This window comes from Notamacropus eugenii, chromosome 4 (assembly GCF_028372415.1).
Source record: "Notamacropus eugenii isolate mMacEug1 chromosome 4, mMacEug1.pri_v2, whole genome shotgun sequence".
Classification (NCBI taxonomy): domain Eukaryota; kingdom Metazoa; phylum Chordata; class Mammalia; order Diprotodontia; family Macropodidae; genus Notamacropus; species Notamacropus eugenii.
This window is the reverse complement of record NC_092875.1, coordinates 20928857-20945080: the sequence shown is the minus strand read 5'-3', so window position 1 is coordinate 20945080 and position 16224 is coordinate 20928857. Positions and strand designations below refer to the sequence as shown.

At 42.8% G+C, this 16224-nt stretch overlaps 1 protein-coding gene and 1 long non-coding RNA gene across 3 annotated transcripts in view; both read left to right on the top strand.

Moving 5' to 3' along the window:
* LOC140499103 (uncharacterized) overlaps nucleotides 1-13157 on the top strand; it is a 76355-nt gene extending 63198 nt beyond the window's left edge. Inside the window, exons 2-6 of one of the 2 annotated variants that reach the window (XR_011965278.1) lie at nucleotides 3232-3353; nucleotides 5811-5998; nucleotides 6729-6789; nucleotides 7208-8270; nucleotides 9114-13157. This is a non-coding gene — a long non-coding RNA (uncharacterized lncRNA). The remainder of the gene's footprint in view (nucleotides 1-3231; nucleotides 3354-5810; nucleotides 5999-6728; nucleotides 6790-7207; nucleotides 8271-9113) is intronic. The other variant, XR_011965279.1, reaches the window with a different exon arrangement.
* A 387-nt stretch (nucleotides 13158-13544) lies between these two features.
* The window catches only part of GRK3 (G protein-coupled receptor kinase 3), a 184690-nt gene continuing 182010 nt past the window's right edge, over nucleotides 13545-16224 (top strand). The window contains exon 1 of the mRNA XM_072600102.1: nucleotides 13545-13729. Within this exon, the coding sequence (XP_072456203.1) occupies nucleotides 13617-13729 (113 nt within the window). The 5' untranslated portion in view covers nucleotides 13545-13616. The remainder of the gene's footprint in view (nucleotides 13730-16224) is intronic.

Here is a 16224-nt window from a genome sequence, read left to right as displayed (position 1 = left end):
GTATTCTAAGAGGTGGAGGTGAGGTGGTAGCACATTTCAGGTGCAGGGGACAATCTGAGCAAAGATGGCATTATGTGTAAGGAGCAGTGGGAATACCAGGTTGACTGTAGCCTAGAGTATGTGAGGGGTAATATTGTACAAGCAGCCTCCTGGAAAGAGGGTAGAGTCAAATAGAGGAGTGTGAAATTGATCCTAGAGGAAATAGACTGAGCAGTAGGCTGATATGCTCAGAGCAGTGCTTTTAGGAAGAACCCTATGGCAGCTGTGTGGAAGATGAATCAGAAAGGGGAGAGACTGGAGGCAGGGAGTCCAGTTTTGAGGTTCAGGCATAAGGTGATAAAGGCTTCTACCAGAGGGGTGGTTCGTGAGCAGGACAGATAGGGGAGACACAGGGGAAGCAGCAGTTTGTCTGAAGAAGAGCTAGATGCTTTAATGAATCCATTGAATGCTCAAGATGGATCCACAGCATCATATGACAGCCCCCCTGACCTTGGGTTAAGGCAAGGAAGGCCAGGAAGAAGGAGGCGATGATCCTCTTGTACTCTGCCCTGGTAAGGGCATGTCTACAATATTGTGTTTACTTCTATTTAATGGAGAAAGCAATGTCCCCTGAGACAGACAGAAAGAGGAGGTGGCATGTGCCAGGAAAGTAAAATCATATCATCACCTTGACCACCAAGTCAACAAGCATTTATTAAATGCCTACCATGTTCTAGGAGCTGTGCCAAGTGCTAGGGATACAAAGAAACACACAAAATAATTCCTGTTCTAAAGGAGCTCACAGTCTATCACCATCTCTCCTGACATCCAGATGGAAACATGCCAAGGCTCTGAACCCAAGACTTTTGTGAATAATAGTGTTCCCCTATCATCAGCTTTGCTTCCCACTTGGCCCTTTGTTTCCCACAGTCATCATTGAGAGGAACAATCATGGTGGAGGAGTCTGTTTTCCTCATCATCATTGACAAAAACAGCCAGTCCACTTTCACCAATGAGCAGGTAATCTCAAGAGCCTCCAGAGAAGTAGAATCCCCCATAACATTGGTCCTACTTCCAGCCCAGCCCCCAAAGCCATCATATGGGAACTGCCAACCAACTGCCAAGCAAACCAGTCTAGCTGAAGCAACAAGGAAGCCTGAGGGAGAGATAAGAGGCAGAATGTACCAGACAAGTCAAACCATCATCATTATCTCTACCGCCACCTTCCTTCAGATCCCAGTGCAGACAGCTCAGGACCTTGACCCAAAGAACCTTGGGAATAGCAGTGCACCCCAGACCCCTGGTCCTGCTTCCTGGGCTCCATCGATATCAAGGAAGGGAGTAACACTGCTTTCATTGTAACCACAATGCCAACTGCTGATCAACTGTCATTGACTTGAGGGCAACCTGGGTGGAGGGAGAGTTGGCAGAACCCTTTAGATCAACAGTGTGCTTCCAGTTAATTTGCCACAGTCATGATCCTGGTAAGCAACCCCCTTGGAGATGTGGCCTGGCAACTCATGTGAGCGCTAAAGCCACAGCTACTAAAAACTCCGAGAATAAAATTTTTACCACTGAAGTCATTAACACTATCATATGGTCTCACATCAGAAGATGACATGATTTTATCAGTGGAAATGAGTTCACAGAAGGAAGAGGCATCATTTCTGTTTTACTGCTGCATATTAAGGACCATGGGACCTCGACATCTGACTTGCCTCTGAAGCTTCCTATACATTGTCTTCCCCATTAGAATGTTGAACTCCTCGAGAATAGGGGTTCTTACTTTTCTGTTCATATTCCCAATGCTTAGTACAATACATAATAAGTGCCTAATCAATGCTTTTTCATTCATTCATTCATTCATTCATTCATTCATTCATTCATTCATTCATTCATTCTGGCCACCACATTTCAAAGACATAGGTAAGCTGGAGAAAATCCAAAACCTGCAATCAGAATGGCAAATGGACTTACATCTATGTCATTTAAGGATGGAGGGAGTGGGGGATAGTTAAATCAGAGAAGAGAACATGTAGCAGTCATATAATAATTTGTTAAAGCTTTTGATGGGCTGTCAAATAGAAGGATTAGCTGCTTGGCCCCAGAGAGCAGTATCATGAGCAACGGGTGGAAGGGAGAAGGGAATGAGCATTTATATAGCACTTACTGTGTGCCAGACACTATGCTAAGTACTTTTTACAAATATTTTCTCCTTTGATACTTACAACAATCCCATGAGATAGGTGTTATTGTTATCTCCAATTTTATAATTGAGAAAACTGAGGCAAACAGAGTCTTTCCCAGTGACACACCGCTGGTAAGTGTCTGAGGCCAGATTTGAACTCCAGACTTAGTGTTCTATGCACCACACCACCTAGATGGAAGTTGCAGAGGCAATTTTAATGTCAACATCAGGGAAATTTCCTAAGGACTTGAAGTGTCTCTATGTGGATAGGGCTGCCTGGGGACAAAGTGGATCCTTCCTCATTGGAAGTTCTCAAATAGAGGCTGGATTATTTTTTCTCTGAATTTGAACTGTGGACTCTGGTCCGCAGCTTACCTCAAATTCACTGCTAGGAACCCCCTCTCCAATCAGGCTCATAGGAGTACAGGTTTAGAGCTGGAGAAATGTGACAATCCATGAAGCCCAAGCTTCATTTTAGAGATGAAGAAACTGAAGCCCAGGGAGGTGAAGTGACTTGTCCAAGATGACATGGGTCATGGGAAGAAGAGGTAAAACATGCTGAATACCTTCTCTCCATTTCTGGGCATTGATGAGATAGGGAGATGGATAGTATGATAGATAGACTATATGCATAGGTGGACAAATATAGAGACAGAGGTACATAGGTATTGTTATATACACTGTTAGATGGATAAATGATGGATGGATAGATCAGTAGCTGGATAGATAGCTAGATGGATAGATGGATGGATAACAGATGAATAGATAGAAAGATAGCTGGATAGAGAGCTGGATAACTAGCTAGATTGATAGATGGATGGATGATGGGTGGATAGACAGATAAATAGCTGGATAGATAAAAATACAGATAGCTAGCTAGATGGCTGGCTGGATGGAATGGTGAATGGATAGTTGGACAGATAGGCAGAGAGATAATGGCTAGCATTTAGGTAGCACTTTAAGATTTCAAATATGCTTTTAAACACCATTTCATTTGATCTTCTTAACATGCCTCTTCTCTCACACTGGATACTATAGTTATGACTATTATTTCTATTTTATAGGTGAGGAAATTGAGGCTGAAGATCTGTGAAGAAATATGGCCAAAGTCCCATGAGATGTGGAAAGAACTGACCCCAGATCTATCCTATCTGTAATTCCCACTCCACATTGCAGTTCATACATAGTATGCATTGTAATCATTTGTCTATTACAGTAATCTGTGTTTGTATCTTATCCCTTTGCTAGACTGTAAACTCCCCAAGGCAACACAGTTTTATTTATTCTCTGTATTTCCCTAAACACCTTCCACAGTGGTCTGAGGGTGACAGGTGCTAAACAGACGTTTGTTGAATGTTGGATGAATGAACAGAGAGATGGGGCATTTTCTCAGCACAAATCACTCCAGCTATTGAATGTGGTTAAATTCTCTGTGAGGTGTAGGTCCAGTGGAGACCTCCAGATCTTATGGAGCTTCATGAAATATGAAGTGTCCACCCCAGTAATGTGAAAAAGGGTGTCAGTCACTCTAAAGTGCAGCCAATGCATAATTAAGTTTTAAATGCTTTAAAATTGACCCCGGGGACTAGATTAACTGAAGAAGATTATTCCAGACCAGACAGTGGCCAGGATTCCGGGACACTTGTGGCCTCCTGCCAAATTCCATCCACTATACTGCCAGGATATGAAATACAGGAAGTGCAGAGCTGTGTGTGTGTGTGTGTGTGTGTGTGTGTGTGTGTGTGTGTGTGTGGCTGTGTGTGTGTGTGGGAGGGGGGGGCTGTGTGGCTGTGTGTGGGTGTGGGTGGGTGTGGGTGTGCATAAGCGCACATGTGTGTACTAATGCACGTATAGCCTTGTACACATGATTAATCTGGTATTATGTCAATAGATCAGCAAGGCCCAACTAAAACTTTACAAAAATCCCTTCTTTGTCCCCCAACCAGAACCATGCTCCCAAGCAGGTGGAATAAAGTCTGGATGGTGAGATGTCTAGGCTTGAGAAGTTTCATCCTAGTCTACCCTCTTAAAATGAAACAAAACTTTCATCTGCTCCCTAATGTCTGAAACTCTTTTAACAAGGGCAAAACCTTTCAGACCACAGTTAGAGAAGAGTTTTAAAGTGCCACATTGAAAAACAAAAAACAAAACAACCAACAAAAAAGAGAGCCAGGCAACTTCAGAGACTCAATGTCCCACTAAGGTGTAGACCAGATGTTCCCAGACTTATTTGGCCTACTGCCTCCTTTTCAAAAAAACATTACTTAGTGCCCACCTGGAAATCTACTTTCTTTAATTCTCTAACAGTTTTTTTTTTAATTTGCATCATTTCAAGGAAACATAAAATATTTTATTAAAAATGACATCTTAAATTTAATAATTTATTGTAAATTTATGGGTTTTTTCTTGCTTTGAAAATTTGATGGTGCAATATTGAATCATGTAATCATATTATAAACAATCATAATATAAACATATTATAAACACACACATATTCCTGCCGATGCATGCTGGACTTCCTGATAATGTGCTACAAGCTCGCCTGCCAACACTTGCTTGTTAAGAACTGTCAGCAGACTTGAGTACTGATAGGTTATAACTTTCACTTTGTGTATTTGGAAAATAATGTAATCCCTATGACTTTAACTCTGTTACACAACAGATGAAACATGTATAAAAGTTTTTTTTCAAAATTTTCTTTTCTTTCTTTATGCTTCTACCACCCCCCAATTGCACTGGATTGTCCCACTACCCCTCAGGGGGCAGTGCTACCTATTTTGGGAACCTATTTAAGACAATTGCCTGATACTAGATCACTCTGAGGGAGCAGATTTTTCCAAGTGGTGCAAAATTCCATCTTCATTTCATAGAAGAGGCAAGTGAAGCCCAGAGGGATTCAATAAGTTCTCCAAACTTACATAACGACCCAGATAGAGGCAGGGCTCGGACCAGGGCTCAGGTCTCCTGGTCTGAGGGCTTTTTCTTTTTTTATCATATTTTGTAATATTTGCACCACTTTATAGAGCAGCAATCTTTAGCTTTATTCACCTGCCCATAGTGTCACATATATACTAGATACAGTTAACTGAATTTCTTTTTAAGGGCTCAGTTGATAAAAATTTTGCATGATTGGACCCATATGTTAAATGAAGCCAGGTAGACTTACATTGAACATAGCCTTACTGTGACCAAATTACAAGACAAGTTCACAATTTTTATTTAAAATTTTTTAAAATAACTTTAACAACTACTAATAACTCTTTATTTTTTCCCTTACTCCCTCTTCCAGACTCCTGCCCCCCCCCCCAATAAAACCTATTAGATCATATTTAAGCAAAACAAATTTCTCCAGTATCCGGGGCCAAAAATGTATGTCTCATTTTGAACGTTTAGACCGTCCCCTCTCTGTCCAGGGGTATTGAATATTCACATTGGTTCTCTGGAATCAGGATTGGTCATTGTGTTGATAAGAATGTTTCAAAATTGTTCATTTTGACATCATTGTTGTCGTAATATAAATTATCTTCTTGGCTTGGCTCACTTTATTTTGCATCACTTCATTCAAAACTTTCCAGGTTTCTCTGGAATTATCCCTTGCATCATTTTTTTATTTGTTGTACAATTGTTTTTCATTTGTTTTCAGCTCTTCATGACCCCACTTGAGGTTTTCTTGGCAGAGCTACTGGAGTGGTTTGCCATTTCCTTCTCTAGCTCATCTTACAAAGGAGGAAACCGAGGCAAACTGGATTAAGGGACTTGCTCCGGGTCACACAGTTTGTAAGACTCTGAGACCAGATTTGCAATCAGGAAGATGAGACTCCCTGACTCGAGGTACAGAGTTCCATCCATTGTGTCACATAGCTGCCCTTTTCTTTTCTTATACTACAATAGAATTCCATTACATTCATATGCAATAATTTATTCAGTAGTTTTCAAACTTATGAACCTCCTCTTAATTTTTTAAAAAAGTTATTTGTATCTTATAATACTACCTTCATTTACAAATATATCCCACCCTTACCTAGAGAACCATCCCTAGGCAACTAGGTGATGCAATGGAGAGCGCTGGGCCTGAAGTCAGAGAAACCTGGGATCTAACCTAGCCTCAGATCCTTACTAGCTATGTGACTGTGGGTAAATCACCTAACCTCTGCCTGAGGTTCCTCAACTGTCAAATGGGGAAAATAATAGCACTCAGCTCCTGAGGTTGCTGTGAAGATCAAATGAAATAGTATTTGCAAAGCACTTAGAACAGTGCCTGACACATAGTAGGTTCTTATATAAATACTTATTCTGTTCCCCTGTTACAAAGAATAAAAAAGATGGGGGTGGGTGGGTGGGAAGAAAACAATTCAGCAAAATCAATAATCAAACTGAGTCTGAGAATATATGCAGTGTTATAGAATATGGTGAACCCCCAGGATTGGGAGGTTACTGGGCTGTCAAAAGAGGGGTGGACCAGTCCAGGTCAGAAAAATGGAGCAAGTCATAGTTTCTGTGATGATCTATGTTGGGATCTGGTCCATGAATGACCTCTGGACTTCCTCCCTTGGTGAATTAGGAAAACTCATGGAAAACTTAGGAAGAGGGACAGAGGATCTTCTTGATGCTTCTGGAGGAAGGTTGGTGAAATTTACTAAACAGCCTTCAGTTTCCTTATGTTGCCATTCTTTCCATTTGCATTATCGGTATCATCATGTATATTGTGTTTCTGGTTCTGCATACTTTGTATCAGTTCATTTAAGTCTTCACCTGCTTCTTTGCATTCATCCTATTTTCCTTGCATTGCAACACTATTCCATTTGATTCACGTATCACAATGCATTTAGCCCTTCTCCAACTGTTCGGTACATCTTCTGTGTTTACAATTTTCTTTGTTACTACAAAAAGTCTTGCTATCCATATTTTAATATGTATGTATTAGATCTTTCTTTCTATCTTTGACCTCTTTGGGATATATGCCTCATGGTGAAATTTCTGGATTAAAAGTGTAGGAATATTTTGGTTTCATTCTTAGCATAATTCCAACTTTCTTTCCAGAATGATTTGGTCCAATTCAAAGCTCCATCAAGAGTGTCTGCGTCTGTCTTTCCAACAACCTCTCCAACATTGAATATTACCACCCTTTGTCATCTCCTTCCCTTTGCTAAGTGTGAGGTGGAACCTCAAAGGTATTGTGCTTTGCAGATTTCTTATTAATAGCTATTTGAGGCAATCTTTCATATGGTCATTAACTGTTTTTCTTTTAAGAACTTTTCATTTACATTCTTTTGGTCCACAACTTTTAGAAAACAATTTAGTAATTCAAAAATTTTAAATTCGCAAAGGACCTGGAACCATTATATACATTACAGTTATTAGCATACTCACCCAGGTCAACATTCTATCGACTACACCATTTTGTTGTTTAATCACTTCAGTTTTGTCTGATTCTTTTTAATCCCATTTGGGGTTTCCTTGGCAAAGGTACTAGAGGGGTTCACCATTCCCTTCTCCAGATCATTTTACAGATGAGGAAACTGAGGCAAAGAGGATTCAGTGACTTTCAGGGTCACACAGCTAGTAAGTATCTGAAGTGCAGGATTTGAACTTAAATCTTCCTGACCACTATGATTGCAAAGAAAAGTTGCTCTGGTAAAATGACAGGAAAGATTATTTCTCTTATTTAAATAACAGTCAGCAAAATTAGAAACCAAGGTAAGAACAGATCACCTTTTGAAGGAGATATCTGCTACTAAGAAAAATGCATACAAATATAGAGTTTTCTATAGAAAGAAAATTATATCAAGAAATAAAATATGTAAATGTAAATTCCTGTAAAATGTACAGGAATTAAAAATATTTCTATAACCCAACTATGATTCTAAGAGAAAAATCAATTTTTTTTTCTAAAAGACTAATTCAGATGCTATGATATTAATTTCCACATATCTGGCTGCTGTGTTTCCTGGTATTTTAGCATTAAGGATTTGCTTTAGAGTTTTCACATTGATTTTTTTTGAAATGATTGAAGAAAAGTTCCTAAGACAATTCTGGCTTTTATTCTTGAGTTATTCTAGGCTATTAAGAGAAGGCAACAACATGGCCCAGAATCTTAAATAAGGTAAGTACTTTAGCAAGTTTTAAACTTTCATCTGTTGTCAAATGTAATTTTGCATCGATTTTTGTACAAAACTCCCCTGAAAGCATATATTTTTAGAAATATCCAGATGATAATGGTGAAGAGATTTTTTTTTTCTCTCTTCACTCGGACCTATGATTTCATCTGTGAAGGGAATTCCTTGGTCAGGAAAATCCTTCCACCAACGAGTATTGGCAACTCTTTGTCAATTTATAACCTCAGAGAATTGCATGAGATACAGAGAGGTTAAGTGATTTTTCTAGGGTCACAGCTGATAGTTGCCAGAGTGACATCTGAACCTGAGTCAGCATTCTATTTATCACACCATTTTGTTGTTTAGTCATTTCAGTTGTGTGTGACTCTACATGACCCCATGTCAGGTTTCCTTGGCAAAGATACTAGAATGGTTTGCTATTTCCTTCTCCAGATCACTTTACAGATGAGGAAACTGAGGCAAAGAGGGCTAAATGACTTGCCCAGGCTCCTACAGCTAGTAAAATCTGAGGCAGCATTTGAACTCCTGATTCCAGGCCTAACACTCTATCCACTGTGGCACCCAGCTGCCTCTCTGGCCCTCACGATGCTCTTCTTACGACACTTTAAGCAAAACAGCTTCAGGTATTGTTGTAAACAGCATAATTCTGAAGTTGTTTACATCCACTCAAAGTTAATTATTTTAAAGAAGGCATAATTAGGTAAATGCCAATCAGTTACCATTTGTTTCTTTGAGATGATTCCATAGGGGTGGGGTGAAGGTGTGTGTATATGGGCAGCAAGCAGTTTTCTATGACTTCATAGCTGTTACTGTGTTCTTTTGTTCGACAGTGTATCAGAAGAAAAACACAAAATGCAGTTTGGTAATGGAGACTCAGGAGAGAAAGAGGAGGGAGCCAGAGAACCCACAGGAACCCATCCATTTCCAGTAGGAAAAGCAGACTGCTACAATGTATCTGTGATCTCTGATGGGATGATAGATACTCCCTGCAACCATGCAGATTTCAACCCCTGAATTCTCATCCTGGGAGATTTTGGTCCATGGACTCATGGGTAATGAATGGTGTAATCTGATTTAAAGGGTGGGGAGGTTTCATTTAAAAGGTGAAGGGCAAAATGTTGGACTAATTGTTCTCTCTCTTCTAAGGGCAATTGCTGTTATATATAACTTTCAATCCCTTTGTCAGCCCTGGTTCCTAATAATAACAATCTCTTGTTTTGGGGAAGAGGTTTTTAATCTTGAAGAATGACTAACGAGTGATGGTCCAGGATTTCACAATCAACGAACCTTGTGCCATGCCGCATAAATAAGGGCTTGATATTTTTAACTCTTTACAGTATTACATCAGAAATTACTTATTTGTCAAAATACCTATTATTACCATAAAAATTCTGTATGGAATAGAGATAATTTCATCTTTTTATGACTTCAAAATAATCACAAACTTTATTTTATTCTCGGTCAGCACTTATAGATTCTGTCCATAAATATACTGATATTTCAAGAGTCCAAATATTCCATGATCATATCAGTTTGGGAAATGTTGGCTTGGACAATATATGTCTTAGCCCATTAGGCTGTGAGTTCTTGGGAGTCAGGGACCGTCTATTGTAGGAGTGGGGAACCTGTGGCCTCGAGGCCACATGTCTCTAGGTCCTCAAGTGCAGCCCTTTGAAACCAAACTTCACAGAAAAGTTTGGATTCAGTCAAAGGGCTGCACTTGAGGACCTAGAGGGCAACAGGTTCCCCACCCGTGGTCTCTTACCTTTCTATCTTCAGCCCTTAGCACACTGCCTGGTGCATATAGTAGGTGCTTAACAAATACTTACTATCTGAAACAGAGAATGAAAAGGGGCAAAGTAAATAGAAAAATTTGAACCAAGAAATGGGAAAAGGGAGGAAATTGATTAATCTTCTTAGCTGAGGTGCCAAATCAAGATCCTGGGAGTGCTGCTGCACAGGCTTGTGGGAAAGAAAAACATGCATTTATTAGATAATCTGACCTGGTGGATCCACAGTATAAGGAGAGAAAATATTATAAGATTTCGTGATAAAAAAAAAAAGGATTACTTAACACATCGTAGAAAGAAAGAAAACAGGACTCCATCATAACTAGTTATGCCATCCAAAAGGGAATAGTAACGTTCTTCGTAGCTGCCTCAAAGGGTTACTTTGTCAAATGAGAGAATGTATAGGAAAGTATTTTGGAGTAATAACAATAACTTTTACACAATGCCTACTATATATGCCAGACTCTGTGATAAATGCATTATAAATATCTCATTTGATCCTCACAACAGCCTTGTGAGGTAGGTAATATGATTATCCCCATTTTACAGTTGAGGAAACTGAGGCAAACAGGTTAAAGGATTTGTCCAAAAATACACAGATAGTGTCCGAGGTTAGATTTGAACATGGATCTTCCAGGCTCAGGACTCTATCCATTGAACCATTTAACTCCCTCGTATATAAAGTGGTAAAACAACACGTCGTCTCAATACTGATTTGCTGGGAATATTTGTGTCTTAAGGGCTTTGATAATCTGTCTTGTATCTGTACTTATACCTATGCAAAACAGTAGATGAGTAATGAAAATGTTACCAGCCTTTTGGTTTCCCTCTCCCCTCCCTCTCTTCTCTCTGTCTCTCTCATCTCTCATTTTCTCCTTTTATCCCTTCTTTCTCCCTTCCCTTTCTCCTCTTTTCTCTTCCTCTTCACTCGTATGCTCTCCTGTTTGCTGTCTTTGTTCTCATTCTCTCTTTCCCTTCCTCCCTCTCATCTTGTCATCTATATCTTCTCTCATCCTGTCTCCCCTGCCCCTCTCCTTTTCTCATTTTCCTTTTTCACTGTCTTTCTCCCTTATTTTCTCATTCTCTTTCCCTTGTTTCTCTCATCCTTTCTCCTTTCCCTCATCCTCTCTCTCTCCCTCATCTATCTCCCTCCATGTTTTTCATTCCAACGTATTCCTGCCTAGCCAAATCTAGCACTCCTATTTTCCACATCCCTTTCTGCTCACCAAAGCTGCTTCTAGAGCTTGAGCAGTAGTTGATAGAACCAGCCAATTGTGATTCTGATAGTGGGGAGGGGCTGAAACTGACAAGGCACAGAGCACAGCCAGACTCAGGTTCTTACTGATTCATCCTGCTTCATCTATATACAATGACATGTTATGAGATGAAAGCTCTAAAATTTGAACCCCAGGCCTTTTTGATTTCTGATGAACTTGCTGTTCTCTTTAAAATAGCTAAGTTTTTAAGAGAAAGATAACTGCACTAAATACTTGGAGATTCTATGCAAATAAAAAATTCTAGAGAAATGAATTTGTTCCTTTAATTAAAACTCAGATTGGGCATAGAGTTTACAGAGACTTATATGATAGCACTAGACAAGCATGGACCTTAGTTAGTATGTGTACCTGCAGCTGATGTCAAAGAATTTGTTCACATATGAGTAGAAAAATAAGCTGATTGAACTGTGAGGGTAAACAAAGAATGAAGAGTTGGATTCTGAAATGACCATCAGACTTTTGCAGACTGTCACTGACATACTCTGAAAGTGAGATACTCTTTCCTCCTTTTTTTCTACTGGAAATTTTCTACTGGAATTTTACCTTCACCAGGATCAGAAAACTCCAGTGCTAGCAACCAAAGGACACTCCTATCAACAAACCAAACAATATTAATGTCCCTGAAACTGGGACAAATCTTGGTGGCTGGACACACCTTCACTTTGTAGTTACCTCACCTGATGTAATCAAACCATGACTTTATAGTGACATGCTCCAATCTGTTGGGATTTGTTTGGAGAACTCTAAGCAGTTGCTGTTATGCTTCTCCAAAAATCCGAAGTGCTTTATCGGGAATGAGAGGGTAGCTTTCTCAAGCAAGGGGGCTTTTTATCTGATGATCTTTAAGATTTTCTAGTTCTAGGTCAATTAGGAGAGAATCAAGGGATCTGGAAGGTACCTTGCCAGGGGCAGCATAGTCTTGGAGTCAAAATCAAGCAGAGCAGCTGATGGTAGATGAAGATAGCTGGAAAAGTTGGGCTCTTTATAAAGGGAGGCCTTGGAAGGAGCTCACAGTTCTGCCCTCCAGTTAATAGATAGGAGAGAAACTGAGGGTGCTGAGATATTATCAAGGCAGAATCACTTTCCAAGATGAGATTTCAATTTCCAAGATTCTCTCTTTGGGCCTGTAGCTCCCTCTTTGTCCAAGGAGAATATTGGTCTAAGAGGGCCATGATGACTTAAGGTCCCTGTTAGCTTCCAGTCTAATTTCTGGTCCTCTCACTTTATTCCCCTCCACAAACCTGATCCCCTAAAGCCAGTGTGCACTCCATCTGTAGTTTAGCAGGGGCTTGTCCCCCATGCTTGGAATGCTGTCCTTCCTCACTTCTGCCTCCACTTCCCTGACTTTTCTCAAGCCTCCTGCAAGATTTTCCTCTTTCTTCCCTCCAGCGCTAGAATCGGCTTTCATCTGCGTTGTACGACTCTTGCATGTAACTTATTTCCATGGGGTCTTCCCCAGGAGACCGGGAGCTCTTTGGGGGCAGGGACGTTTTGTTTATCTGGCCCCTCTGCGTATCTCCAGGGCTTTGCACAGTGCCTGGCACGACATGGGTGATTTATAAAGGCCCGTTGGTTAGGTCTTGCTCAGGTTCATATTTTGCACACTCATGAGCTGGATGACTGCGGGGGCAAATCTCTGAACGCTCCTGGGCCTCAGTTTACACGTGTGCCCAAAGAGGGAGGTCCGTGACCCTGCGTCAGGCTTTCACCCTCTCTCCCGGGCACACAGCCCCGATGCCCGCAGGGCCCCTCCTAGCTTTCAGCTGGGACCCCATGACCTTGGGCCAGTCTTTTCTCCCGGTGTGGGGCGGGGCTCGCCGCTGTCTCTCAGCAGCAGCTGGGGGGGAGGGATGTCAGTGCAGCAGGAGGGGGCAGGGCTTGTCACTGGCCCGCGGCTGCGGTGGCGTCGTCCGCATCCGCACCGGCATCACCCGCAGCAGCAGCAGCAGCAGCAGCAGCAGCAGAGCCTGGGGCTCGGGGCGGGCGGGGCGCGCGCCCTGCGACCGTTAGCGGGCGGGGGAGGGAGGGGCGCCCCCGGGTGGGCTCCCTAGGCGGGCGCGCGCCCCCTCCCTCGCTCCTTCCCTCCCCCCTCGCTCCCCAGCTCGACGGCGCCGGAGCGCAGGGCGGAGGGCCGGGCCAGGCTCCGGGGAGCGCGCGCGGGGGGAGGGGCGGGAGGGAGGAGCGGGGCGGGCTGCGGAGGGAAGGGGGGAGCGGGGCCGGAGCCCGAGCCGCCGCAGCCGCCGCCGGAGCCGCAGCCGCAGCCAACATGGCGGACCTGGAGGCCGTGCTGGCCGACGTGAGCTACCTGATGGCCATGGAGAAGAGCAAGGCCACGCCGGCGGCGCGCGCCAGCAAGAAGATCGTGCTGCCCGAGCCCAGGTGAGCGGGGCGGGCCGCGGGCCCCCGGACCCCGGGGCGCCATCGCCTCTGCGGCGGGGTCCGACCCTTCCGGGCTTGTGCCTCTGGGGGTGCAGCTGCTTCTGGGGGGGCCGCTGCCTCTGCGGGAGCGTCTGACCCTGCGGGGCCATCTGCCTGGGGAGTGCATTTTCTTTGGGGGTATGAGCCTCTGCGTCTGTCTGACCCTTCTGGGGCATCAGCTTCGGGGATGCAGCTGCCTCTGCGGGGATCTCTGACTATGCGGGGACATCTGCCTCTGGGGGTGCATTAGCCTCTGCGGGAGCTTTCGCCTCTGCTGCGGTCTCTGCCCCTGGGGGTGCAGGCGCCTCTGCTGAGGTGCCTGACCTTCGGGGGCCTCTGTCTCGGGGGGGTGCATTTGCCTCTTTTGGGGTACCAGACGCTGCAGGGGCACGTCGGCCTCTGGCCCGGGGGGAGGCATTTTCCTCTGGATCGTGCTTCTGGCTGTTGCGGCTCTGCGCCCATCACGCTCTCTGGTCTCTGCCTTGGGGGTGCGCATCTCCCTCAGTGTAAGTCTCTGGCACTTTCGATGTGTGCCTCCGTATCCCTGCTTCTCCGTGTGTTTGTGTGTGTGCTTGCACGCGTGTGCTGCCTTTGTGTGTAGATATGTCTCACCCCGGGTGTCTCACTGTGGATGTCTGTCATGGCTACAAGCCATCCGGGTGCCCGCCGTCTGTTTGTGGCCCTTGTTTCTGTGTTGTGCCATCTTATTCCTATGCAGGCTGGCCTTGTGTGTGTCCTGTGCCTCGGTGGTGATGGCCCCCCTTCTCCCCCAACACCGACACTGACTCCTGGGTTTAAACCTTCAGCTCCTGGGAAACTAGCTCTTACCAAACTGCAGCATCTCCCCTAAAAAGACTTGGTGCCCTCACTCAGTTTCCAGGGTTTACTATCTTTAAGGCCAGCGAGGGCTGGCTGAGGGAAGTCGGTAGACTTCTCCTCCAGGTTCTGACAGTGACTCGTTGGCCATTTCCACTCTTTCTGGGCCTTCTCTGTAAAATGAAAAGGAGATCCATCACTTCCCTGGGTCCCTGGCAGTGCTGGATTTTCATGAACTCGTCTCTTTTCCTCACCATTCCCACTTACCCTCCATCCTTGACACCAAGCAGGATAATCCCAGCTAAGGTACCACTGGCTGTCTTCCCACCTCCTTTCCTTGCCAGTGATCACTCACTTCATTCTGGTGGAGGTCGGGAATTCTCATTTGACCTTTTTCTTTTAGCTGTCTTCTCTAAGCAGATAGTGATCCAATGGATCCAATGAATTTTTTCTCTTTCTCTTTCCCCTTCCTTTCTTCATGAAGGAACCCAATAGGTGGTGGATGAATTGTGTGTGTGTGTGTGTGTGTGTGTGTGTGGTGGGGGACTTGGAAATCGAAATAATAACATTTTTATTTCTTTTAGTGTATTATCACCAGGGATCTTTTTTTCTCATGTGCAGATTTGCTGTTCTCACAATTTTTAAGGATAAAGAAATGGGATTTGGGGAGGAATGAGAAGGTAAATAACTGATGTATTGCGTTGTTAAAAATACAGAGTAAATGCTCATTGAGTAGAAAAGGAATTTTGGAAGGTTCACTTTCAACTTGTTTAAAAGTGAAAACTTCATCTGGGCAGAAATTGACTGGGGATTTGAACTGAGTATAAAATCACAATTTAGAGCCTTAGTTGGCTGGTAATAAGATCAATGAGGTATCTTTCTTCTGGAGGTTAGTGATGATGGTTGTGTCAGTAAGACAGTGGTGGAATGACATTTTCCCTTCCCAGTGTTAAGTCAAAATCATCACATGAGCTCTAGTATATAATGCAGATGATCTCCAGAGTGTAAATAGTTGTTTTGTGAAATGAATGATGAAAAAAAGTCCACACTGAGTTTTTAGAATGCTATTTTAAAATAATTTACATCCCAAACAAAACAAATATTTAAATAGTATCATATTATATAGGAAATTTTCTTTTTGCCATAAAATAAAGCTAAATAATTTTATTTTTATGATGATAAACCATTAACAGATTATTTTGCCAGTCCGCACAAGAGTGCTGTAATAGTGAAAATGTTGATTGTTTTTTGTAACTGTTTACAGACGATGCCAAAAGACTAGAAAAGCCAGATTGTATAAATGAAGAAATAAATGCTCATCACGTTTCTTGGGGCATACGCTCCTTTAGCTACTGTCTCTCCTTGGTCTTGTGTTATTATTATTTTTTAATATGAGGAATTTTTGATATGATACCAAGGAGTTTAAATGAGAAAGTTGCAAGCATTGAGTACTTTGTGAAATTAACATTCCTAGTCAATTCACCTTGTCTTAAAAACCTAATATAAATGAATTCTGATACGTGGGAGATGCTTACACAATATTTAGATAGGGAAGGCTGCTTTCAAGTCTGAATTTCGATTGTAGGAAATTGTGTTTCTTTTTCCCTGGTTTAAAAGACATCCCTCCACCTGCCACCTGA